Here is a 27,533-nt window from a genome sequence, read left to right as displayed (position 1 = left end):
TTTCCTATAACAGTCAGGCTTGGTGGCAAACATCCTTATTTGCTGAGACATCTCAGTGACCCAGAATTATTAATGTTTGTTTGTTTGTTTATATCCTGACTGCAGCTTCCCTCCCTCCTCTCCTTCCAGTCCCTATATGTATGTAGCTATATATACATACATATATACATATATGTACATATCCATACATACACACATACATACGTGCATATTAACATCACTTACTGGCCACAGTACAGCTAATTCAACAATGTCTGGCTGGGCATGGAAGGTCCAAGAATCCAGGAGTTGCTCAGTCTGCAAGGCTGGATATACCAGTGATCTTATATAGGCTTCTAGCAGGCGGTATAGGCAAGATTTAAACTAGATTAAAGATCTGGACTAGACTGATGTTCTCCCAGCTCAAGAAAATCTGCCTTAAAGGCATGTCTTCCTACCTCAGAGATCTAGATTAGATGTGGATCTTTCTAGTTCAAATTAAGCAAAAATCCCTTACAAGTGTATATTCACTTTTGGGTGTTAGTTCCAGATGTAGTTGACAACCAAGAATGGCTGTCACACTGTTTCACATTACCAACAGTTAAAGAGAGCAAGGCTAAGCTACAAACCCTCACAATAGTGAATGTGTTCCCCAAGTGACTAGGAGACAAGACTGAACATAATTTTGTAGTGCACACAGGTATGCGTGCGTGCATGCGTGTGTGTGTGTGTGTGTGTGTGTGTGTCCAGTGCTATCAGCATAAAACATTGCTATTTTACTTGGTTTTCTCCTGGTAATCATTTGTGTTTCTCCAGAACACCACCTAAAGTCTCTCAGATCTTGGGTGAACACTGGGGATTCTGTAGGGTCCGGTCAGCCATTTGTCCAATGGCATCACCTCTGTCTGTGTTGAGAGAATTTCTCTCCCTGTTTTTATGCTAGTGAAGGTGTGGGCAGCATGCCTCAGCTCTTGCTCTGTTTGGAGGGACCTTTCCCATCGTCTGTGAAATCTGAAGGAACTGAACCCTAGAAAGTACATGACTGCCACATATAGTTTTACACCTAAAATCAAAACTTTGTGTTTCCATGTAAACAGTTTCTTAGTTAGTGTTACTATTGCTGCAATGAAACACCATGACCAGAAGCAACTTTGGGAGGAAAGTTTATTTAACTCACAGTTCAAAAACTGTGATTATCAAAATCAGTGAGGGCAGGAACTCAAGCAGGGTAGGAAGCTGGAGATAGGAGAGCTGAGGCAGAGGCCATGGAGGGTTGCTACTTACTGGCTTGCTCACACAGAAGTGTTCACCAAGCTTTGAGAATTCTGTGGCTTTTCTAGCCCAAAGTTTGAAAGTCCTTCCACACCATCTAAGTCCTTCTACCAGAACAGGCAGTGAGTCAGGACCCAGTGATATGCCCATGCTGAATGCCCTTATTCACCTTCCTCTAGTGAAAGTTTAGTTTGTGCCCAGAGAAATTTCAGTGTCGTTCTGCCTCAGTTGCCTTTCCCTCTTTGCCACCATGCCATCCACTTTTTAAAGAGCTTTTCCTTAGTTGATTTGGTTGCTGTTGCCTTTGCTAGACCTAAGCAGTCTTTGGATGGATATCAAACTAATGTATCCGTTTCTCTTGTTGTAGTGCACTCTGCTTTTTTTTCTTGCCCATGACTGACCACTTTGGAACATCTTCTAATGCTATCACTTGTTAATAGTTACAACTTAAGCCAAATTATCCAAGAGATTTGGAAAAAAAATAAAGAAAGTTATCTCGATATAATCAGTCTTTCCTGCTCCTGGCTGTCTCAGGAAAGCTGAGTGTCATTCACGTGTGCTCTTCTTCCTCACTCCCACAGAAGGACGGACTTGCTTCCACTTAGTCTGTTCTATTCCATTGCATAGTCAAGTCTTCCTCCTGCTCTGTGACTTACTCTTCTTGGTGTTATGTGACCTGGGTATGCTGACAATCAGACCTGAGCAACTCCGCTGGACATTTGTTTAAAAAAAAAAAATGTGCTACCACTGTAAAGTAGTAAGGAACTGGCCATGTCAAACTGGAAAGTTCCCAAACCTAGCTCAATTAAAATCCACAAGCACTCATAATCATGTGCCATAGAAGAATGTTGGCTGTTTTTGTTTCTATCTTTCAAGTATAATATGAAAATGAGTTTCTCCATTTCCTTATTGGGTAATAAATTTCCATTTGTCTCTATTGCTGTGATAAAATAGTTGGGGAGGAAGGCTTCATTTTCTCCTTCCAGGTCATAGTGCATCACTGAAGGAAGTCAAGGCAGAACCCTAAGGAAGGCTACTTATTGCCTCACATTCTTTCATGCTTAACTAGTTTTCCTATACAGCCCAGGACCACTTGTCTAGAGAATAATGCTAGTGACTCATCCTGCTGCAAAAATGAACAGTCAAGACAGTCCCTCATAGACATACCCACAGGCTAGTGTGACCTAGGCAATTTCTCTGCCGAGGCTTCTCCTCTAAGACACCCTTAGGCTGTGTCACCTTGACAGTGAAGGCTAACCAGAACATCTAATATTGTCAGATAACATGAAGGTATATAGTTTTTGGTTTTGCCTGGAAAGAAATTTTCCTGCTATCATTCACCATTAATATCAGTTACATTTTTGTAACTCTCTGCCTATATTTTCTAAGTGAAAAATAAAAATTATTTTTATGTTTTCTTGTACAGTTCCATACATTTATATATTTAAGTCAATCTTATCCCATTCCTGTACCTTTCTTTCTTACTGAAAGCTTTTTCTGTATATATATCATGTTTACAGATATATATGTAAATTACATTTATATTCACACACACACACACACACACACACACACACACACAATCTTTGTGTGTGTGGTCCACAGGGTTTAATTAGATTTGCTTGACTAAGCAGGGGTAGAGGGTTATTTAATGGATCAAGGGCAACTTACCCAGTGGCTATATCATTGAATAAAATAACACCCTCCCCTAAACCATTGACTGTCATCAGTATTCCTTCAGGGAGGGGTGGGGCCTCATGGATCCCTCCCTATCCACAGTGAAATGTTGATGGACCTAATCCTATGCGGGTCTTGTGCAGAGCCGCACAGCTATGGTCAGATCGAATGTAATGGCCATGAAGAAAACATCTTTCTGTTTCACAACTCCTCATCTCCCAGCTCTTATGCTCTTTTTGTCTCCTGCCCTCAGCACCATGTTTCCTGAACTCTGGAGGCAGGTGTATAACTGTTCAGAACTGGGTGTACTGCCATCACTTATCTTTCCACTTGGGCCGGGTATGGCTCTCTGCCTTACCTGCTGCTGCCTGTAGTAAGTGTTTGGTGACGGCTCAGAGCAGCCCTAATCACAATGGGCAAGTAGATCTGGGAAAGAGTAAAAATTCCTTAAAGATTTCCCTTGGGCTTATAATATTGAAAATGAAAAACATCACTCAGAGAGGAATTCCCATTTATACACATTTTTGTTTATGTATGTTTCAGGGAAGCAGCTAACATTTACAAACATCTATATTGGAAAATGTTCCCTTGATAGTTTCTTGGGGATATGGGGATATGTCTGTATTTTTTTCTTAATATGTTTTAGATCTGTTCATAAGAACTTACTTCAGCCCAAAGTTTGGAAGTCAAACAGTTTCCCTCTTCTTGAATGTTTATCATCTGTATGCCCTCCCAGAAACGAATCCAGGAAACTGGAGGACATCTAGTAAAAACAAGGAAAGATGCATATGTATTGTCTTCAGAAGGGGAAAGAGCTCTGAAAGAGTATGCGAGACTGGCCCTGTTGAGAGAAAAGGAGAAATATTTTGCGTGCCTCTCTTTGAAATACATCTCTTACCATCTAAGAGACTACTTCCTGTTCCTTGCATGAGGGATGCTGGGCTCCATGTTTCCATGTTTCAGATTCTCCTAACCAGGCTCTTCTTAACTACCAGCTTTACTAAAATTAGAGGAGTTGTCTTGTATCAGTGCATTTACACCAAAAGAGATGGAATGAGTTTTTTTTTTTTTTATTTAAGCATTTTCACAGTATAAGTGGAAGATTATACTGCTTCTCAGTGCTTGGATGTTGTACATTGTCAGGGCTTTCAGTAGTGTGGCATGTTTTCACCGAAAACAGCTGAACTAATGTAAAGATTCCTTTTGAAAGACTTTGCTTGCTATAGCATTTTTTTCTAGCATGTAGTTGAATATAAGTTTTGTTGCAACAGCAGTGTGAATTTTCTGCTTATTGTTGGCATAGCTCCACTTAGTACAATGGAGTCTTGATAAATAAGTTCTTTAAAAACTAAGTCCTTGAAATGATCTGTATTTAATAATTTTCTCTCTTTTCCTTATGTCTCCACAGAAGTTCATGATGAAGGTGAGGCTCTGTTCCTCTGTTGTATATGTTACAATTCCTGTCTTAGTGTGGGTATATGTGATGGGTCACATGTCTTAGTTTGGGCATATGTGATAATTCATGTGTCTTAGTGTGTGTATATGAAATACTCCTACATTTTGTTTTGTTTGTTTGTTTATTTGTTGTTGTAGTTGTTGTTGAGACAGAGTTTCTCTATGTAGCCCTGGATATCCTGGAACTCACTTTCTAGACCAAGATGGCCTAAACTCAGAGATCTTCTTTCATCTGCCTACTGAGTGCTGTGATTAAAGACATGTACCATCATACACATCTGTATTATTATTTTTATGTATTATCATAGGCAATATCCCATAAGTTTTAAGGTAGCTATATATGATATTTCATAAGTTTTAAGATGGTTATATGAATTTTCTTTATGTTTGGATCCACAATAGCTTTCATTTAAAATTTTTAAATGAAATAAAATAGTAAACATTTAAATGTAAATTATGTGTTTCAATTTTATAACTTAAACAACTTTTGACATTTTTGGGGTTATAGAGCGCCAGATTACTTTCAGTTAATCACCTTTAGGGATTTCTTCAATTAAAGTATTTTTTATTGTTACCTGATTAGAATGCTCCCTTTGTAGGGTTGCTGGCTCTTTGCCTTTGGAGGACACTTGTGTGAATCTAGTAGGAACTTACATTGGGAAATTAGAAGAAATTCCATATTGGTTACTTTTCTGTTGCTCTGGTAAGACCCTGTGACTAATTTACAAGAGAGAGAGAAAGTTTTAGCTTATGGTTCCAGATGGTTAGAGTCCATCACAGTCAGGGGGATGGTGGGGTGGGTGTCGAGGTGAGGAAACATGAGAAGCAAGCAGCAGGCATGGTGGCAGAAGCAGAGTCTTGGGAGATCACATCTCAACCATAAGCATGAAGCAGAGAATTAACAGGAAGCAGGACGAGTCTATATACTCTCCAAATTTGCTTCAAGTAACATACTTCCTCTGGCTGCACCAGTGCAACCTCTTCCAACAGGGGCCCAAACAGTCAAATACTCTAGCCTAGGGACACTTCCCATTCAAACTACCACAGGCACCCACAACTACATTTGTAGTTCTAGAAATGAAAATAATTCAGGCCTATTTTATTTCTCAACTAAAGTAGACAACTAGAGGCTCTTCAAGGGAGACATGAAGAGGTTAAAGCACATGGTAATGTCCCTTAAGGAAGAAGTTGGATACAGCAAGAGGAAAATGAAGTTGAAAATGCTTTTGTGGTTTCAGCCACATTATCGTATAATATTCAACAATCTTGATGTTTTATTCTAAAACCTCAGAAGCAATAAAGACATTTATTTGTATTCAGTTAGTAAAGGCTTAATATAACTTGTACCCAGAAAGAACATCATTCTGAAAACTTCTAGAAATGTGAATGGAAACTTGGCTGTAGACTGAAAAGGAAAGAAATGAAATAGAGTCTTTTTGCCCATCCATTGACTGAGTTAGTTAAGGCTTTCATACCCATTGCAAACTCCAGAGTAGGTACATTGTGGCTTTTCCCAGGTTAGCCCCATTAACTAATAGTAAAGAACTTGACACTACATCAGACAACAGAGCCCAGATTTATTTCCTTGAAGCCACTGTTCATCAAAGATGTGAGGCATCTTCCAAAATTCATGTAACTCAGCTCTTATTTTTCAGTAGAAAACATTAGTTTAAATGATAAGCAAAGGATTATATGTGCTTTATTACATATATCATGACAAGTGTTTGAGTTGTAGATATATAAGTATAAAAATATGAATATATGCTATTTCCTTGCAGATATTAATAAACAGTGAAGTTAGGTTGAAAATTCAGTTTTTCTTGCTTAATATGTATTTACTATTTTCATTGAACCATTTACTGCTTACCTCAGCCCCTAAACAATGCTCAGTAATACAGTAATCAACCAAATCTGTTGATAGCGCCCTTGAAAGAGCTGATTCATAAAAACTGTGCAGATAGAAAGATAAGGTCAACTAGTTAACTCCAGGTGTTATGTATCAATGATAGAACTGGGCTGTGATTTCTGTTAAGTGTGGGATAGAGCTCATCATATTGGACATTGAGGAATGTTTAGCTTCTCAGGAATCAGGCCACATGCATGCAATTAGAACATTTGAAGTCGCATAGTAGGAAGAGATGGCTGAACATGATCAGTTTTTATCTTGGAATCCTAGATTTTAGCCAGGTGGATGTGTGCTTGTCATGGATGCCTGTTTGTGATTACTGTACTAAGAGTCATGTGGTAGTGCCATCTAAAGCCTGGTAGTTTGTTCAGGAGACTTGTGGTCTCCACACCAACAAAAGTGAGAGGCCGGTATGTGCAGTGTTTGACTGGGTTGGACCAGCCATATTTCATGTTGTTAGGATCACTCTTGATATTTTCATGGGGTTGCAGGACTGTCAGAGGATTCCTGGTAGCTAGATCCCACTGATGTCTAGAAATGCCAGACCTCACCTGGCCCTGATGCCCCTGTGTGCTGGGTACTGCTCATCTTTGCCTTCAGTCATTCTTAGACAACAGAGAAGGTTGGACATAGAGACATTTCTCTAATTTTTTTCTCTGTGAAACAACTAAATTTTTTCTGTTCCAGATGTTTAATATTTTACATATACTTAAAAGCTTCTCCACTTAAATATCTAGACACTGTGAGAGAAACCTTACTACTGATTCTCCTTGCTGTGTATACTCTGTTGCTGAGGCCATCATTCTGTATCACAGACCTTGTAAAGTCACATGATATGTGACAGCCCCCAGGCGCTGTAGAAGTTTGATTGAGTCAGATTTCCTTCCTCTCCCCATCTCCTCACCACCATCTTTCTCTGTTCCTCACATCTCCTCTTCTGCCCATCCTTCATCTCCACTCTGATTGCCTTCCCTGCTTTATACTCTTCTTCTCTTCCCTCCTTCCTCAGAATCATGCCCAGGGCTTGCATGTGGTAACAACCATTACCACAATACCACTGAGCTACTCTGCCATTCTGATTTTTTTTTTTTTTTTTTTTACAAAAATCTGTTATAATGACAGCTTGGAATTAGGCTAGCAGAGAGTTTCTGCACAGAGAAAAGGTTCCCTGTACATCCTGGTTTCTTCCCACACAACTTCTAAAGTGACATGATATATTACAGCCATTCTCAAGGTGTTTAGACATTTTATGGTTAGTGGATTTAATGGCTTCTATTATCAACAATATAAAAGACAGATTAACAAGCCAGTATATATTGCAGCCATATGTTGTAAAAATCAACATTGAAGAATAAATATAGAATCAGCAATATTCATGTATTGGTAATGCACTCTAATTAGTCTTCAACATTACCATTCATATTTTATATTTTTGTGTGTGTGTGTGTATGTGTGTATGTTTTGCCTGTATATTTAAACTTATGACAATAATACCTCAAGTGTGGCTGTAGAAATCCAATTAGTTCCCTGTCCTACAAAGGGTAAGAGATAGATATTCCCCATTACTATTTCTCTAAAGAAATGTAAGTATAGAATGTGCATTGAGTTCATGCCCAAGTGTGAACACGGACACCTTGGTTTACAATGTGATTTCCCAGAGTGGACAAGTGGACTTTTTTGTTTTTACATGATTTTAGAAATCTAAAGTTCTTCAAATGCCCAGTGATGCTAAATTTGTCTTAGAATGATTGTGGACTTTATATGAGAAATTTTCTTTTTTTAGATGACATTCAGAATCACACAGATTTTATTTGAAAGTTTAGACATTTTTATCCATTTATCTTTTATGGATTTATTTGACATTCTGTAATATTAATTCTGTCAGTCATCTCTATGGGAATGAGACCAGTCCCGTCTCCCCACACTTCACCCCAGCATATAACTGGGGTAACCATTTTCATGGATTTTTTTAAAGTCAAATTTTACTTTTCATTAAATCATAGGCCCCCACTAAATTATAAATCTTTAGCCTTTTAATTTAGATGTTTGGAGCTCCCATTAAGAAAAAGGGGGTTGCTCTTACTCCTGCTTCTCTACCTTGCCTCTTGCCCCTTTGTTCCCCATCTCTCCCCATTCCCTTCCCCCTCTATCCACATGGTCATGGCCGGCCCCTACTTCTCTACTCTCTCCTCTCTGCCTTTCTCTGCCTCTGCTACCCTCTTAACTTCCCTCCCCATGCCCTAAATAACTCTATTCTATACAAGAAAAAGAAAGAAAGAAAGAAAGAAAGAAAGAAAGAAAGAAAGAAAGAAAGAAAGGAAGGAAGGAAGGAAGGAAGGAAGAAAGAAAGAAAGAAAGAAAGAAAGAAAGAAAGAAAGGAAGGAAGAAAGGAAGAAAGAAAGAAAGAAAGAAAGAAAGAAAGAAAGAAAGAAGGAAGAAAGGAAGGAAGAAAGAGAAAAGGGTCACTCCATATGCAGAATTTCATACTCTTCCCTTCTTTCTTTCTTAGGCATCTTAATTGAGGTAAGGGGCCTGTGCGCACATGCACAGCCATCTCCATACCCTGAAATGCTCCATCAGCCTCCATCCAGCCGAGGTTGTCACTTAGCAAATGTTTGATTGCTTACTTTCCTCTTACCTTTTCTCAGAGCTAGAGCTGAACCAAAGTTCTTGTCATTGGGTTCTCAGTCTGGTCAAGGGGAGGCAGTTCTTGCTTGCAGAGTGATGAGGCCAGTCAGTGTACAGGTGTAGCTGAGAGCCAACACTGGGGAACTTGGATGAGTTTCATGCATGAGGCAGCTGATCAACTGAGTTTCAAAACATCATTTATAAGTCAGAAAAGACAACAGACAGAATTTTGGATTTCAAGACATATCAACGTGACGTGGGGTGGAGGGAGGAGATATGTTTAGAATAGGGGACTGGCACCAGAGAGGACTGAGATACAAGGTCCTCTGTGTTTGTCTATTTCCAACTGTGATCCTTGGGACCATGACTCCATGGGAAGTCTGTCAAATGAAGTGTAACTGTATCTGCCTTCAACATCTCTGATCAGAATCTGAGTGGAAGCCCAAGACCTGTGGTTTAGCAAGTTCTCCAATCATGGATGGGAGAGAGAGAGGCTTTAAACTCCTGAGGTCATATGACCAGTTTTGGGTTTTGCAAAACCTTATTTGTGGAAAGAAAACTTACCAGGTGATTGCTGAGCAGTGGGTAGTTATCAGGTCTCTAAATACGTTGGTTACCTGGTCTCGCTGTCCGATGGAGGCTGTGTATAACTGAAGCACAGGCAGTAACTGAGAAGGCTGTGAGTGGCTGCAGTTATAATGTTTCCTCACTGAAGCCCAGTTCACCTTTCCAGATGTGGGTGAGATGCTTGCTCCCTGGCTTGCTTCCTTCCGGCTTCCTTACTGTTTAAGAACTTGTTTGAGGGGGCTTCCCGATATTTTTGTGTCTTACTAAACTTTCCAGTAAAGACAGAACACTTTATTGATTTTGTTGTTTGCTCATTCATGCTTTTCTTATTCTCTCCCCTTTCCTCAGACTGCTCAAGGTGGAGGCCACCGGACACTCCTCTATGGACATGCCATATTGCTACGCCATTCCTATAGTGGTATGGTGAGTAGACATCTTGATTTCATCTCTCGCGTGGCTACGCTGATCCAGGGTCAGGTATACTGTCTAGAATTTTGGTGGTATCACTTCAGCAATGATAATAATGAGTTTGACTAGATATAGTTTTAATACCCTTGTGTCCTGTTCAGTTTTCTCATTCATAGAGGAAGGTTAGATTCAGATGTATCAGGTATGGTTCCTATTTTTAATGCCTTTGATAGATTTTTAACACCCATAATACATTTGATAGACAAATTTTAAGAAGAGGCAATTGTAAAAGACAAATATTAACTATTTTCCATTTTCAGTTGTTTTAAATTATTAATGTATAAATTCATTTAAATATCCACCTCCAAGGAAATCTGACACTCTTTTTTTGCCTCCAAGGTTATTTTTGTTCATGATTACACACATATACATAATATAAGAAGTAAAAATAAATCACAAAATACCTTTCCTAAAAGTAAGATAAAATACTACCTGAGGGAATCCTTGAAGCCTCTTGTCATTCATGTTGAAAGTTCATGCATGACAGTCAACATGCAGATTGAGCCTCCAGGTCAATTTGATGCCACAGCTCTAATGTCCTGACTTCCACCTGCAGTGGCTGATCGTCAAACCCATTCCTTTATCTCCCTTTGTGTACCCATGAATAGCCAGTTATCCAGGTGTGCTGTATTCTATAAGAGCAGTGGTTCTCAACCTGTAGGTTGCAAGCCCTTTGGGGGTTGAATGACTCCTTCATAGAGGTGACCTACAACCATCAGGAAACACAGATATTTACATTATGACTCATAATGGTAGAAAAAATACAGTTATGAAATAGCACGTAAATAGTTTTATGGTCACCACAAAATGAGGAACTGTATTAAAGGTCGCAGCGTTAGGACGATTGAGAATCACTGCATAAGAGGATTGGTGCAGTGTTGACATTAACCATCCATATCTTCAGAGGGGCCCAGCCTCACTTGATTCCCTCCATTGTTTCTGGATTTCCTCTGATGGCCTCTCTTCTTGCTGGCAGAGGACATGCTTCACACAGATGCTCTGGTATTTTAAGCTCATGCCACATTCATCTTAGAGTTCTCATTCATATGTCATTTAGCAAGGTGGTTCAAGTTGGGGGATGGCTGGCATGAAAATGATGTAAAATTTAAATCTAAGAATATGTACACTTGAGGCAACCCAAGGATGAGCAGATGAGACAATGCAGTTTTGATAGTGAGAGTTCCCCGAGAGAAATGTGTACATGTATATTCATGCAGTCCTCATTTTAGCAGCATGAAGAACTGCACTCCCAAGTATATTCTGGGTGTTTTTTTTTTAATGAAAACAAAAGTAGAAGATAAAAGTGAGTTGTTTTCAGGTTTCTTTTGGGGACAGCTTTCTAATCAGATCATGTATGTTTTCAGAGGATGTGAATATCACAAGAAGGGAGAAAGATAAACCATGTCCCCAGTCGCTTGTCTCCTTGTATTGATGAGATCATGTTTTAGACTTTTGTGAAGGAAAAGGACTGTGTTTCCTTCATCCTGTTCCTCTGAAGGCCTGCTGTGCAAGCGCTGCTGTGCCTCAGGTGTTGGAAGCTCTCAGTTCCTCAAAGAAGCATCAAGAATCTGAGAAAGTGCTAATCAGAGATAGATGATCGTACCTTGCTTGCTCAACCAGATACTATGTGACTGTATACATTATAAAATCACGTAATTTCAGTTATCATATAAGTAGCAGGGTTTGATGTGATATGAATGCACACATATGCACACATGTACACACATATGCACACATTCATTATGCTTTGTTCTCATTCATCTCTCTTACTGCTGCCCCCTCCCCTGCCCTGGCTGGTCTTTCCTCCAAATAGTCTCCTCTTCTACTTTCATGTCACATGGATCCTACTACCCTGTTATTTCTCCTTTCTCCTTCATTGACACTTCCCCTACCCTTCTTATAGCTCTGCGTCTACTTCATACCCTCCAATATCACCCACCACCTTAGTAAAAATGGCTATGAAAAAAAATGACAGCAAATGCTTATGAGAATGTGGGGAGACAGGAACAACTATATGGCTCAGATAGACCATGTGTAGGTCTATGCCTTTAAGATTCTAGTCCATAGATCACAGATGTCCTTATTCATCCATGTTTAATGATGCGTTAACCACTATAGTCTCAGTAGGACTGTCAACATTTTGTGGTGATGCCTCATCTTGTGTTTTTAGTATCTTTGCTGTCTGTCCACCTCCCGGTCTTCCACTGACAAACTGGCCTTCGATGTTGGCCTTCAAGAAGATACCACAGGTGAGTACCATGTACTGTAAGGAAACATGGTTCAGAAAGAAGCTACCTAGATATGGTCAGAGACATATGATATGGCTGTTTTATAACAGTCAGCAAAATGATTTTCTCTTTGGCATTTTTGGTAGATTTTAGGTTTCCTCCTGCTTGATTGCTTTTAGATTATTGGTGATTATTGGTGAGATATAAAATTTTGACTTCATGTCTTTTCTTCTTATGGATTGAGAGAGGAAAAGCGCCAGTCCATACCAAATGATGAGCTAGTTGTGTGAAGCTTGATGATGTTCACTGAATACTGTGTAAAGTAGCCCTGTGTGGCTCTTAATCATTCATCTTAAAATGTCTTCAGTATAAGATGGCGGTCTGCTCAATGTTACCTCTCAAACTCAAAAGCAGAATGTGAAGTTCTTTGCTGCTCTGCCTCCGGGCTCTGCTGCGCTATGTGTCCAGACAGATAGACACTTCTCTAGTTTGTAAAGATTGAAATATACAAACACAGTTATCCCTTTGCAAAACCCAAATATAAAAGCAGAAGGATTTTGCACATTCCTGTTCTTTGCCATCTGCACCTTCTCCACTGAATTGCTATGACCCATTAGACCATTTTCTGTATGTTCAGTTCTGTATTTTTCTAGGTTTTCAGTTTCTTTTAAACTTAGTGTATTTTAGCAAACAGTTAAAAAAGTTTTAAGACCCAAATACATGATCTAGAACATGTATTTTATTTACAGAGCTGATTTCATGGTAGAGTAGCGCAGCCCAGCCTTTCATCTGAGTCCTCCTCTACACTCAGAGCCCGCCCCGTGCCCTGAGCCTGTATTTTTACCCTGTTTCCTCCCCACACTTTGCTTTTTTGTGAGTTGTGAAAGCATCGTGGCATTTGCTCTTTTTTTTTTCTGTTAATCTTCATCAGAATTAAACTCATGAGGCAAATGATTTTTTTTCTTTTGTAAGTTGATGACTTTTCAATTACTGAATTAGTGACTGAAATAGAGTGGTTACACTGTCAAAGTTTTGGAGAATGAATGAAGATACGGATCTGGTGAATAGAAGTAAAAATTTTTCACTGGTGATGTGCAGTTGGGATGGCTCGAGTGAGAACTGCCTAGGCCCAGGTTCTGCACAGACTACATTAGTTCCTAGGATGTGTCTCAGATGATCTTACTCTTCCATATAAAATCAGTTGTTGAGTGCTGCAGTGTGGTGGCAAGACCTGGGGAAAACCTCCAGGAACAAAAGGCACACATGTTCTGGCATCGGGGAGTTCATTCAGAAAAAGAAACACTATAGAAAATAATAATAAAGGGCTGGTGAGATGGCTTAGCAAGCCTGGCAGTCAGAGTCCGATCCCCAGATGCCAACTGGTACAGGGAAAACATTGACTTTTGCAAACTGTCCTCTGACATAGTCACACACACATGATATGGTTTGTGGCATATACACACAAGTGAGTAAAAAAATGAAATATCTCAAAATAAGGAACAGCAATGGAGCTTGGTAGGGGAGGAGAACGATGATTGGAGATGAAAGAACCACCAGAAGACAACTGGAATTGTCAGAGACCACCATGGGCTCAGGGCTTCAAAGGGACAGTGGATAGGTCGCCTGGCTGCTTCTGGCTTGGGAGATGGGACTAAGGAAGGCAGATGGATGTGTGCTTTTGGATGCTGCTTGACGTACCTCTGATGGGTTTGTTTTAATGTATATCAGCTCTTATAGTGCATCTCTCTGTACTGAGTCTCAGGTTAATAGGAACCAGTGCAATATATAAGGAAATAAAGCAAAGCAGGGAAGACATGGAAATGAGACTTTTAGGATAGCAAGCCTTCGTCCTATTTTTTTTTTTTTTTTTTTTTTTTTTTTTTTTTTTTTTGAATCAACAAAAGAACACTTACACTGCAAACTACCCCAACGGAAAACCTCAATTTCTTTTGATGAAAATCACACAAATGCATGTTAATTTTTAATAAGATTGTTTAGGGAATGAAATCACCCTGGCTAACTGGAACATCTAGGCCTGTATTAACACATGTAAATACATGTCCCTTTTCATCAGTTTTTATTGGGGAAAAGATACCAAACCGTCACACTCATTTCCCACTAAGAGAAAGGTTGCATTTCAGTATGTCCTACCCTAAGTGAGTTTGGCTGAGTTCTTCTGATTTCCACGATCCAAGAGATTAATTTGCATGAAATCATGTATTTCTGAAAGTCCCATGAGTGGTGTCACCTGGAGAGGGAATGGATTTTAAATTAACTGAATCTTCTCTGTGTTTCAATTCTATGACTCGCAGGGGAGGCTTGCTGGTGGACCATCCATCCTGCCTCTAAGCAGAGATCAGAAGGAGAGAAAGTGCGTGTTGGAGATGACCTCATCTTGGTCAGCGTGTCCTCAGAAAGGTACTTGGTAAGTGTGGGGACAGGGCTGAGGACTTGATGCTGTGCGGAGAGCCAGAGATGAAGTGATGCTTGGTAGGAAATGTGCTATGGGCAAGCCAAGCTAGGGAGATACTTCATAAAGGCTTGTGCCTCTAGCTGGTGAGTTATAAATAACTCCTGAGAAGAGAGGAAGATGTCTGTGGCCTTAAGGGGAGGATGGCTCCCTGGATCTGTTTGAGCAAGCTTTCCTCCAGACCTTGATATGCATATTCATGAGGCTGATGGTGCCTGCTCTTGGACTCTTTTATTAATAGAATGTAAAGGAGTCTAATGGGGACTTCAAATTCTGTGGTCTTTGTTTTGTGTCTCAGGCAAAGGTTGTATCAAGTGGGTTCTCGTTCTGTATTTTGTTACTTGTGGTAATAACTGACTCTGTGAGAGACACCTTTAAGTAGCAGCTTGTCTGTTAATGGCTCTGCTTCAATTCAAAGGGTAGTGGCCAAGAGGAGGAACATGAAGATATTAGTTAGTCGTTGGATGTATTTTTTATTTTTATTTTTTTGATAAGGCAATTTTGGATTTAACATATTTAGAGGTTGTGGTTTTTCTAATCTAAAGATTAATCCTGTACAAAAGTTCACAGAAAAATGAGATCCATGAAAAGCTAGATATATACAATATTTTTTGGTTCTTTTTGTAATTTTATTTATTTGTTTGTTTTGAGAGAGGGTCTTGCTGTGTAGACCAGGCTAGCCTTGAGCTTATATACCTTATCTTCCATTGCTGGCATGGTAGACCTTCACTAGCATGCTCAGCTAAATATTACATTTCTCTTTTGTAGTATTGAGTATTCAACCCAGTCCCTTGTGTATGCTATGCTCTACTACTGAACTATACTCTACTATTGAACTACTCTCTAAAGATGGAACCACTAATTAGACATTATTCTATCTTGCTTTTCTGTTGCTGAGATAAACACCATAGCCAAAATGACTTGAGGAAGAAAAGGTTTATTTCATCTTAGAAGTCAAGGCAAGAACTTGAAGTAGAAACCACAAATGAAGAATGCTTCCTGGCTTACTCCCCACTGCCTCTTGCTAAACTAGCTTTCTTATGCAGACCCAGGATCACCTTGGTAGGGATGACACTACCCACTATGGGCCAGGCCCTTCCCACCTCAATTAGCAGTCATGCCCCACAAATACATTACAGGCTCATCTGATCAAGGCAATTACCAGCTGGGATTCCGTTGGATTATTCTGAGCTGTGTCAATTTGAGAGCTGGTGCCAACTAGGAGAAACAGAAAAACGCAGCATTTTTAAAAAGTTTCATGAATATCTACATAAAGTATCCCAAAGGGAGTAGTAGATGATGATGGAAAGAAAGATGGCTCAGAGTAGGTCACTATGAATTAATCATTGTATTAAAGAATCTACTATGAGGGGCAATGAACCCCTAACACCATGGATCAGAGTTTTTAGGGTACCCTATTACTTTGTAAATATGGAAAAAGGAACTAGAGAAACAGACCAGTCCATCAAATACTTGTGTGGAAACGTTAGGACATGAGTTCAGATCCCAAACTTCTAATGTTGTTTCTACATCTATTAACCTGTGCGGATCTTAAACTAGCTCCCTAGCCTCTGGATTAGTTGCTTATAAAGTAAGATTAGTGCTAATGGAAACACCAAGTCCAGACCTTATTGTAAGAGGCAGTGAAGTGAGGCAATTGAGTGTTCATTGAGTGATAAAAGACTTAAGGAATAAGTGACAAAAAAATGACACATCCAATTCCTGCCCTTGGGAAATAAATAAACCTGAGTCATTAAAATTTACTACTAGCTTCCAAGCTGCATTTTGCCCAAGTACTTAACTTCACTTTCCTGAATAGCCTTTATACATATATATTAAAAATATATTATGGATGTAATACATAAATAATTTATATTAGATATAATAACTACATTAAATATAAAACAAGGTATTAATATAGATGCAGATATATAAACACATAAATATATTTGTTTATTTTATATATAAATATAAACATGTGTGTGTGTGTGTGTGTTTGTGTGATTTTGAGACATGGTCTTACACTATATAGTCAATGCTGGCCTTGTGTTCATTGTGTAAGCCAAGATATCCTTAAACTCATGGTGATCCTTTTGGTTTTCTGTTTTTGTTTTTGTTTTTTTGTTTTTTGCTTTAGTTTTTGAGTACTAGGCTCATGGGCATTAGCTACTAAACTCAGTTCTGGATAACCTCTATAGAGGTTAACAGAGCAGCAAGCCATGTTGCTGGGGTTCCACTCTCATGTGCTAATGAGGCCAGTGCTTTTATTGTTCACATCCACAGAACCCCACACAGAACAGAAAGAAGGAATCTCCAAGAATACACTATCCATGGTTTCTGCTCTCAGACAAGTAATGCTTTCTGCCAGTGTGACGGGTACCCAATACAGGCTAACTTAAAATAAGGGAACACTAGTTTTGACTCAGAGTTTTGGAGGCTCCATTTTATGGCCACTAGGCCCTTTTGCCATGGGCCTGTGGTGTGACAGAGCATTATGTCTGGGGAGAGATGGTGGAGCAAGCCTTCTCACCTCACGGCAGTGGGGACAGAAGTCGAAAGCGATGAGAATCATCTCTGTCAAAGGCACAGCCCCAATCACCTAACTCCCTCCATCTAGGCTCTGCCATGGGAGGTTGCCTCCCAGCAGTTATAGGACCATCAGTATTATTGGGTCGGTGAAGGATGCTGATGCTGACAGACATCCTTATTGAGTACTGTGGAGATGGTTCATGGATGTATATGATGGACTCAGTGCAAATGTTTTTAGAAAATGATTGAAAATAAAGAAGGTTGTGAGTGGACTTTGAATACCTAGGCTGGCTTTGAACTGATTGTGAAGTCAGGAAGGACACTGAACTTCTAATCTGCATACCTCCACCTTCCAAGTATTAACATTTCAGGTGTCACTGTGCCTGGTTTATGCAGTACTGGCATTTGGGCACAAGGTCTTGTATATTCTAGACAAGAACTCTTAGCTGGGCTACATCCCCAGGCCCCATGTGTAGTTTCTTGAGTCCTCAGTTTCTTTATCTGCAGTATTGGAATCATGAACTGTCCAGCTGACACAGGGGCATGAGGAGAATCAAATGCTGAAATCCAAGTAAGGTCGCCTGCCCTTGCATACTAAGTAGCTGTCATTGTTTGTTTGAGAAGTTTGTGCCTCTGCACAATGGCTAAAGAAGCTACTGGTATTTAGCTTAAGGAAAAGAGACCTTGTCTCAAGAGGAGGACTATTACAGAGAGCCTTAAATAAAGATCTATTTTATGAAAGCAAGGTCTGCCTGTATTCTGAGATGCCGACATGACTAAAGAAATAAATAATTAAAACTTATGTTTCAAAACGCATTGACTAAAAGTGACCATAGAAAATTAAAACTCTAGCCTTTGACTTTTTCTTTTCCTGTCCATGACTGTTGAGCTACTTTTCTTCCATTCCCAAGATCATTTAAGGTTAATCCAATTTTACATTTGGAACACTAATGGGGCTGCCAACCTTTGTAGTGATGAATTGATGGCTAGCTAATTTTCTTCCCTCCTGTCTGCAAAAGCACCTCCCAGACAGAAGAGGGCGCTGTGGTCAGGGACCTTCAGCCAGCCAGCTTTACAGGTTGGACACAGGTCAATTCCCATGGAATAAAGGAGTCTTGGCTGTGAAAATAGTTGTAAACCATTCACACGATACTGCTGTTCTTTACTTTTGTTGTTTCATGTTCTAATATGAAATGATATCCTAATCTTTTCAGGACTATCCAGAGGGCTTTCTGTGCTCCTATTGGACAATTTGTCTTTTAAAGAGGCTTTTCCCAAAGCAGCTTATGTGTAAGAGAGAGAGAAAAAAATCTTAGTATAGTGAAATCAGGACAAACGGGTGTTACTTAGAATCCACTTCAAATCAAATAAGACAGGATAAGTCACATGAAACTTCATTCTTAATGTGTTGTAAAACCTCCCGATCTGCATAGAAGCTTCCCATCTGTGACTTATTTTTTGCACTCTGGAAATGCTGATTTCCTGTTGTCCAGGTCACTTGTAGACCTACACAGATCTTATAACTCATAAAACCATAGCCCAATAACTGATTGAAAATAATTCATCAAGGATCTGGAGAGATAGCTCAGTGGTCAAGAGCCCTTGCTGCTCTTGCTGGGACCCAGGTTCTGTGCATGTATCATAGCATGCACACAGAGGTCAGAGGACAGTTTTCAGGAGTGAGTTCTGCCCTTCCACCATGTGGAGTCTAGGGATTGAACTCGCATCACCACTCTTGTTGACAGACATCTTTACCCTCTGAGTTATCTCTCTAGCCCTAGCTTAATATTTTATCAGTAATGAACAAGTAATTAATGCCATGTTGCTTCCAGAGAGTTAGAAGTAAGATGTTGATGGTACCAGAAATGTCTGAACTTGCATCTTCCAGCTTGGCTCCATGGCCCTTTGCCCTCCTAATGACTTACCTCCATGGTCCTTATCTTGGATTTTTAAATAAGAAAGGTACTTTGATTGAACAACAAGTTGGTGGATTTCCTAAAAACTGCATAAATACATCAGTGTAAGGCAGGCATCCTTAATAATTTATGAGTGATTTATTATGACAGCCAGTTCAATTTGGGGGACACCCTAAGCACATGCCCTGTCTCTGAGTCATCAGGCCCAGTACCTTTGTTTAAATTTTATTAATTTACCTTGAGCCCCCTTTTCTGTCCCTATGGCCCAGGTGAGGAAGCCATCGAATATTACATTTAAAGAAACATCCACATCTTTATCTCCCATTTATTATCTCCCTTTTCTCCTCCTCCTCCTCCTCTTCCTTCTCCTCCTCCTCCTCCTCCTCCTCCTTCTTTTTCCAAAGAAGAAGCTGCAGCCCGAGGGGTAAGATAGCTTGTTTATTTGTGTTTCTTGTCCCTGGATGCTAATTTATTTGGAATGCTGTATCACCAGGGCCCAAATGCCTGACATTTAATAAGAGATAAATAAACGAATGAAAAACTGCTTCAGACAAAGGCTGAATACAGAGAATCTTAGAAAAATGTTGGGGCCATGAAACCTTCTGGCAATCTGATAAAGGATTCTGAACTGCTGTCACAAGCAGCTTTGGGAATGAAACAAATACATGCACAGCATTAGAAAGGAAATTAAAGGGTCAGGATAGACCTAGCTCTTTGGGATTTGGGTTAAGATCCCAGGAGAGTTGTGGGTCACTTAGGCCTCTGTGATTTTGTGTTTCTGTCATATAATATTTTATTCACCCATAGTTTTAGAATCCGCAGTTTTGATGGGCCCGCTGCTTTACTGCTCTTAAATTGGAAAACTCCTTTATTTTTTATTAATTTTTTTGACAAATTGCTCACCTGATTGTTCTGTATTTTAAAGGTCAAAATTCATAGGCTAGGACAGATAGATTGGTGGGTAGATGGCTTGTAGAGCAGGCATGAGGACCTGAGGTCCATCCTCCACAAAACCTGGGAGAAAAGTCATGGACTGGAGAGATGGCTCAGTGATTTGGATCACTGTTGATCTTGCAGAAGATCCAGGTTCAATTTCTAGTCTCACAACCATCTGCAGCTCCATTCCAGGGGATTCAACACCCTTTTCTGACCTCTGTAGCAACTAGGCATGCACACACACACACACACACACACACACACAGAGAGAGAGAGAGAGAGAGAGAGAGAGAGAGAGAGAGAGAGAGAGAGAGAGAGAGAGAGAGAGAGAGAGAGAGAGAACAAGTAATAAAGGCTGAAGTAATTAACATCAGGCAGGGTACCTGATTGCACCAGGTACCCTGCCTGAGGCCTGACACATGACTTTCTGAGGCTTAACACTTGGAAGCCCTGGTGGCTGTATTGTTGAGCCCAAGGCTGTTTTTGCCTTCACTTTTTGCTACCAAACATCTTTGCTTTAAGGACTACTCACTCATCTTGGTTTCAGTAATTGGACTGTTGCTGCCTTCTGAATATTTAATAACAACGGGCCTGACTTGGTGCCATTCCTACTCAGATTTCTATTTTGCTGTTTTTAAGCAGCAAAATTAAGTAGACGATTTCAGGAGGCAACACACGCTGAGATGGTTTCTTTTGAAGAGTAGGTTTTATTTAGATAACTCTTTATGGCTTCAGTACATTCTTAAGGACATAGTTAGGACTCCTTCTAGCAGACTGCACAGCCCCTCCCCTCCCACCTCTCTCCTGTGTGTGATTCCTCTTTGTGCTTAGATGTAACATAAGGATCGCATTTCAGTTCCCCTAGTCACGTGTTACTTTTTGGCTGGAGTTGCTCCTAGCTGCCCCAAGTTTGAGCTCCTTGATCTGGCACCAGCTTTTGTCTGTCTGTCCTCTACTCCCTCCTCAATGTGTCTCCAAAGCTTCAAAGAGAGGATTCTGCACTGCCCTCTGTGTCCTCATAACTCTACCCTTTGATTACAGTCATTTCTTGACCTTAATTAGGGGACTTTTTTTTTAAGGACCTAGCCTACAACCATGCCAAGCTGTCTCATATATTAGAATGAAAAATCCAAACTGGCTTATAAAATTTTTATTATCTTTAAAACATTTATAGCCCAACCATTGATATTATATTATACATGTATAAATATGAAGTTTGTTTCTACTTACTTAGAGACACTGTATCCTAAATAGAAGGGTCAGGCCATGTAATCTTACTAATTCCTTAAAGCCTTTGGCATGAGAACTCCTATCTCTCCCCATGGAATCAATGTGTCCCCTTTAGACTTTGCTGTTTGGTTGCAAATATTCCCTTTTGATAATCAAATTCAAAAGCATTTTAATATACTTTACACATTAAGATAATACATGGCATTTTATGTTGCTTACTCATCTCCCCCTACAAGACTACAAGCACCCTTGGGGTCAGAGGGTCCTTTAGCACAGTGTTTTAGACAACACACTGAATGACTCTGTGATGAATTAACAAATGGATGTCTGTTTGCCATGACCATGTATGAATTTTCACTTGGTTTACAGCAAAAATAAAATATAAGCTTTAGTTTTATGAATTCTTTTCAGAAGATTTGGTAAACTATATATGGTGAAATATATATGTATTTTTTTCAAGTATATTTATTTTCAAGTATATATATGTATGTGTGTACAATTATATTTACTAAGTCATTGACATAGAAATAACTCAGGTTTTATTGGGGGATGGGGAAATAGCTCACTGATTGAAGTATTTGCTGTGCAAGTGAGAAGACCCAAGTCCCAATCTCCAGCAACTACAGAGAAAGCCATGTACAGTAATATAGGCCTGCAGCTCCAGAGATGGGGGTAGAGGTGAGAAGGTTCCAGGAGCTCCCTGCTAGCCTGTCTAGTCAAATTGGCAAGGACTAGGTTCAGTGAGAGACCTTGTCTCAAAAACATAACATGGAAAAACAGCTGAAGAAGACATCCAACATCAGTCTCTGTCCTACACACACACACACACACACACACACACACACACACAGACACACACACAAATGTTCATGTATGCATACAGACAGACAACCAACACTTACACACAAAAAGAAAGGAATAAGAATTGTGATAAAAGTTTTGCCATTTTGACCTTAAAGGTCTAACTGGCAGCTTTTCCTCACTTATTGAGTAGCAAGCACTCTGGATAGTGAGACCCCTGTGAAGCTGCTGTGTCAGGCAGTTTAAAGGGGGGAAAAAAGAAATGAATCAAAGAGTCATGTTGTGTGCTAATCACCATGGAAAACATACTGTTCTTATTTATGGAGCAGATGGGGTAGGATTGATCTGTTAGCACTGAAAGTGTTTCCACATCAGAAGAAAGAAAGGTGAGTCAGGAGAGGAGTCTCAGGGGGGACTGGGCATAGGAATGGCGACCCTGAGGGGCTCAGGGATTTCATGAAGGCAAGTGACAGCTGGGGTTTGAGAGAGAGAGGAAAATGATTAGTAAACCCAATGATCACCTGGGAAACTTTGAATCTATTGATTGGTGCAGTTACTGATGAGGTTGATATGCGTATTTTATACTGTCAGCTTCAAAAGTCTCTTGTCTTAATTGATTTTTGGTTAGAATACAAAGAAATGGATTTCATTGTGACATTTTCTTTCACATACAGGTATCCAACATTTTATATATTGTTATCCTTCTGTTTGTATCTTCCCCAATCCCGTCTCTCTGCTTGTTGACCCCTCCCACTCTCTACCTCCCTCCTGCTCTCATGAGTATTCCTATATTCTTAATCATTTCTCTTCCCTCCCCCTTGATTTTTTTCCCTCCTCTCTCATAGCCCTGTATGTGCACATACATGTACATATGCATGGATGCATACCATCTTTCAGTGCACATACTTGCCTTTCAGAGAAAACATAAAATGTTTGTCTTCCAGTCTGTCTCAGCTCTCCTTCATACTGATCCATTTCCATGCACATACCATAATATACTTCCTTATTATGGATAACTAAAATTCTCTCGTATATGTGAATTGCAATTTCTTTATCCAGTGGTTTTAGTTTAAGAGAAAGAGTGAAATTGTTGCTAAGAGTTGTTATCACCATCTACTGACTCTGATATCAAATTGCAGCCAACAGTCACTGAAGGTTTCACATAATTGCTTGTCAGTAAACTATCACAGTATCATACGCAGGACAGTGAATGTTAATTGCAGGCACCCACTTTAACACTATTCTGCCTATAATAAATCCTAAGACAAAATTTCTTCCTATACATAAATTTTTTCAGTGCATTTGTTATTCATTTGTGTGTTTTCTGATTACTGGTTTGTCAATCACTCTTGGAGTAAAATTGAAAAGTGTCTAAGTACAGAGTGTTCCAGTTAGCTTTCCTGTCAACTTAAGGAGGCCTAGAATCACCTGAGGAGGGAGTCTCATTTGAGAGGTTTCCCAGAACATATTGGCCTGCAGGCTTATCTATGGGGGATTGCCAAGATTTGGAATTGATATAGGAGGGCCTAGCCCAATGTGGGCAGCACCATTCCCATGGTAGGTGGTCCTAGGCTCAATAACAAAACTAGCCAAACATGTTCTCGGGGAGTGATCCAGCAAACAACACCTGCCATGGTTCCTGCTTGAGTTCCTTTGCCAGATTTCCCCAACAATGGATGGAGACCTGGAAGCCAAATAAATCCTTCTGTCCCCTAACTTGCTTTTGGTCAGAATGTTTCATTACAGCAACAGAAAGGAAACTAGAACAAATAGTAATTTCTATAATTCTTTTTCCTGATCATGTTTTAATTACCTTATTTAGATTCACTTGCTTTTTTTTTTTTTTTTTTTTTTTTTTTTTTTTTTGAGTCAGAGCATATTGTCTAGGCTGGCCTTGAACTCAGGATCCTCCCTAAGTATTGAGATTCCAGGTATGTGCCACCATGCCTGTCTAGTGTCTTAATACTTGAAGTACAGGCTGAAGTGCATGCCCCTTACACACATTTCCAAATCAGCAGTGTTACCGTCGGGTTGCCAGAGCTCTTTGTACCAGGCTCACAGCAATGCCTCCTCTTGCCTCTCGCTGCAGCACTTGTCATATGGCAGCAGCAGCTGGCATGTGGATGCAGCCTTCCAGCAGACCCTCTGGAGCGTGGCCCCTATCAGCTCAGGAAGTGAGGCGGCCCAAGGTAAGAGATCCACTTTAATTAAGAGGCTTGTCCTTGATCCAAAGTTGATGCTTATCCCTGAAATTGTGATAATGAGCTGCTCGTTAATTAGAGACCTTTCACGTCCTGATATTCTGTCATGCAGAAACATGACATTTTAGAATCTTGCCTAAACTGCTATTTAAAAGTGAAGCCCATGCTAGACTTCATCTTCTCTTATTTTCATGGTGTTGTCAACATTGGCTTGTTCTAGGATTTCCTATACTAGATTTCTAAGGGCTGTTTACCCCATTTGTGAGACCTTGAAGTACTGCTCAGTTAGCCTAATATCATTCTTTCTCATTATATTTCTGTGCCTAGTAGCTTCAGATCTGAGCCAGAATTTGTTTTTGTGTGTATGAATGTGTATGTGTGTGTGTCGGGGGTGGGGGGGGAGGTACGTGTGTATGTACATGCATGTGGAGGCTAGAAGTGAAGAGGGTTGGATGTTTTTTATTTTCTGTCATATGTATGTGTGCACATGTGTTTACATATGTGTAGTTATACAGGAGCACAGGTTCATGTTCATTCCATTGGTTGATTGATTGATTGATTGATTGGGTTTTTTCATTGGCCTGATCATACTGATAAGTTGAGGTTGGTCAGCCAGTGAGTCTCAGGGATTTCTTGTTGACTGAACAGTCTCCACAGTCCCACATTTTGTGTATTTAATGGTGATGTTTATGAGCCCAAGGCCACACCCTCTGGTTAAGCTATCAAACTGCAGGGCTCAAGAGGTTGGCCAATGCTATCCACCTTTGTGATTTGGTCACAGGCCCAACACCATTTTTCTAGTCCAGTATTTCTCTGTCTGGGTCTGTGCAAGTAGATGATTGTATCAGAGGCTCTGTCTGGCTGCCAGCATCTGGCCATGATATTATGAACACAAATGACTTTTAATCCTTACAGGGTATCTCATTGGCGGTGATGTTCTCCGGCTACTCCATGGACACATGGATGAATGTCTCACTGTTCCTTCAGGAGAACATGGTGAAGAACAGCGGAGGTTGGTACTTGAGTTTGGCGTGTTGCACTAGCGTTGATGTATTTGCTGGGAAAAGAATAATCTTGATGTTGCAAAAAGAAACACATAATTAAACTGAAAATAATTTGGCAAGGCATTTTCCTTTTGTAAAAATGGTGCATACACCTGCTAGCTAGCATGCTGGGCAGAATGACCTCTGTCTTTCAACACTGAAGTAGGTTGTGACTGTGTCTCATCCCATTAGTGAGCGCTTAACTTCACAAGTGACTGATTGGCACAAAGAGGAAGGTGGGGTGGGGTTAAGGAAATACTGGCCCTTGCTAGGCTAACTACCTTTGATAGAAAAAAAAACGTTTCTCACAGACTGAAACATTCTATTTTCTTTGCTGTGACATAATTTTCCTTACCTAGGAACAGGACTATTGCAAACATTAGCATCACCCAAAGCAGACTGCACACATTCACTGCCCCCTGTAACTTTCCTCTTCATGAATTCCTAAGAAGGCTCTTCTCTAGTTTCTTAACTCCCACATGAAGAACTGAACCACCCCATCTACTTAAAACACCTAAGAAGCATCAAGCAAAACAAACTGGGTGAGAGGAGAGAATATATGAAGTTAAACTATTTAAAATGCCATTAAATGTTCACTAATCCTGAATGACATTTCTGGAAGATTTAATCTCATACTCAGTCTTAGAGTTCTCAGGATCCTTTCCTATCATCTGACATTTATTGGAAAATAAAGTTGACCACTTTCCCTCAGATTGTACATGGAGACCAAGTTAAAATTGCCTGCAGGTACTGAGAAAAGTAAACAGGTGTTATGAAAATGTAGCACTATTCAGTGTGATCCAGTGCTGTGGCTTGCCTCATGAATTAATTAACAAGCACAGTAAGTTACGTACACAAAAAAGAGGCCACACATAAGAGAAGAGCTGTCTGGGAGATTTGTCATGGGCTTTTAAATCTTTGAGTGGGCTTTTCTCGTGATATTAACCCTGGTATTTGGTTAGCCTATTCAATAGCCACTTATCATTCTCATTTAGTAAAAAGATACAACAGTCTTTAGAAACCCAGCAGCCACTTCAGGAGCACAGGAAGACTTCCTGGGAGCCGGCTCCTAGGATTTGCCTCTCATAGGGTGACTTAGCTTAAGGTCAAGGGGACCATAGCTTATAGGGGAGTTCTCTCAGCTGCAAGTATGTTGTCACCTGCAACTGTGAAACCCCTTCCCACAGTGTGCTTAGTCCTTAGTGGTGCTATTTAGCTGTGTGTATGTATGTGTGTGTGTGTGTGTGTGTGTGTGTGTGTGTGTGTGTGTGCATCTACATGTGTGTGTCCAATTCTCTCTACCTGTGCATGCAAGTGAGAGATAGATAGAGATGGTAGATATATGTTAGACAGATAGATGTTAGATAGGTAGACAGATAGGTAGATAGATGATAGATTGATAGATAGATAGATATAGATAGATAGATAGATAGATAGATAGATAGATAGATAGATAGATAGATAGATCTTAAGAAGGCAGAGGTATCATAGTTTGGGTCTGAGTCTGGAGGGTAGGTGTTGGAGTTTCCAGGTACTTGTAAGTCATTTTTTTATTAGATATTTTCTTTATTTACATGTCATATAATATCTCCTTTCACAGTTTCCCCTCCAAAAATAAAAATAAAAATAAAAATAAATAAAAACATGCAAACAAACAAACAAACAAAAAAACCAGTTTCTTCCCCCCTCCCCCTGCTTATCAATCCACCCTCTCCCACTTCCTGGACCTGGCATTCCCCTACACTCGGACATAGAACTTTCACAGAGCCTCTCCTCTCATTGATGACCGACTAGGCCATCCTCTACTACATATGCTGCTGGAGCCATGAGTCCTACCACATGTACTCTTTGGATGGTGGTTTAGTCCCTGGGAGCTCTGTTAGTTCATATTGTTGTTCGTCCTAAGGGGCTGCAAGCCCTTCAGCTCCTTGGATCCTTTCTCTGGCTCCTTCATTGGGGACCCTGTACTCAGTCCAATGGATGGCTGTGAGCCTCTTCTTCTAAATAAGTTGGGTACTGTCAGAACTTCTCAGGAGATAGCTATATCAGGCTCCTGTCAGCCAGCATTTGCTGACATCCACAATAGTGTCTGGGTTTGATGATTGAATATGGGAAGGATTCCCAGGTGGAGCAGTCTCTGGATTGTCCTTCCTCCAGTTTCTGCTCCATAGTTTGTCTCTGCATCTCCTTCCATGGGTATTTTGTTCCCCCTTTTAAGAAGGAACAA

General features: G+C 40.1%; 1 protein-coding gene across 7 annotated transcripts in view; it reads left to right on the top strand.

Moving 5' to 3' along the window:
- The window catches only part of Ryr2 (ryanodine receptor 2), a 600,588-nt gene that overhangs the window by 234,413 nt on the left and 338,642 nt on the right, over positions 1–27,533 (top strand). For 5 of the 7 annotated variants that reach the window (XM_031357974.1, XM_031357972.1, XM_031357973.1 and 2 more), the window contains exons 4-9: positions 4,337–4,351; positions 9,833–9,907; positions 12,123–12,201; positions 14,493–14,605; positions 24,152–24,251; positions 25,179–25,275. In XM_031357974.1, the coding sequence (XP_031213834.1) occupies positions 4,337–4,351; positions 9,833–9,907; positions 12,123–12,201; positions 14,493–14,605; positions 24,152–24,251; positions 25,179–25,275 (479 nt within the window). The remainder of the gene's footprint in view (positions 1–4,336; positions 4,352–9,832; positions 9,908–12,122; positions 12,202–14,492; positions 14,606–24,151; positions 24,252–25,178; positions 25,276–27,533) is intronic. The other 2 variants (XM_031357976.1, XM_031357968.1) reach the window with 1 other exon arrangement.

Source organism: Mastomys coucha, unplaced genomic scaffold (genome assembly GCF_008632895.1).
Source record: "Mastomys coucha isolate ucsf_1 unplaced genomic scaffold, UCSF_Mcou_1 pScaffold7, whole genome shotgun sequence".
NCBI classification, from domain to species: domain Eukaryota; kingdom Metazoa; phylum Chordata; class Mammalia; order Rodentia; family Muridae; genus Mastomys; species Mastomys coucha.
Note: the sequence above shows the minus strand (reverse complement) of the source record. Positions and strands in the feature narration are given on the sequence as shown.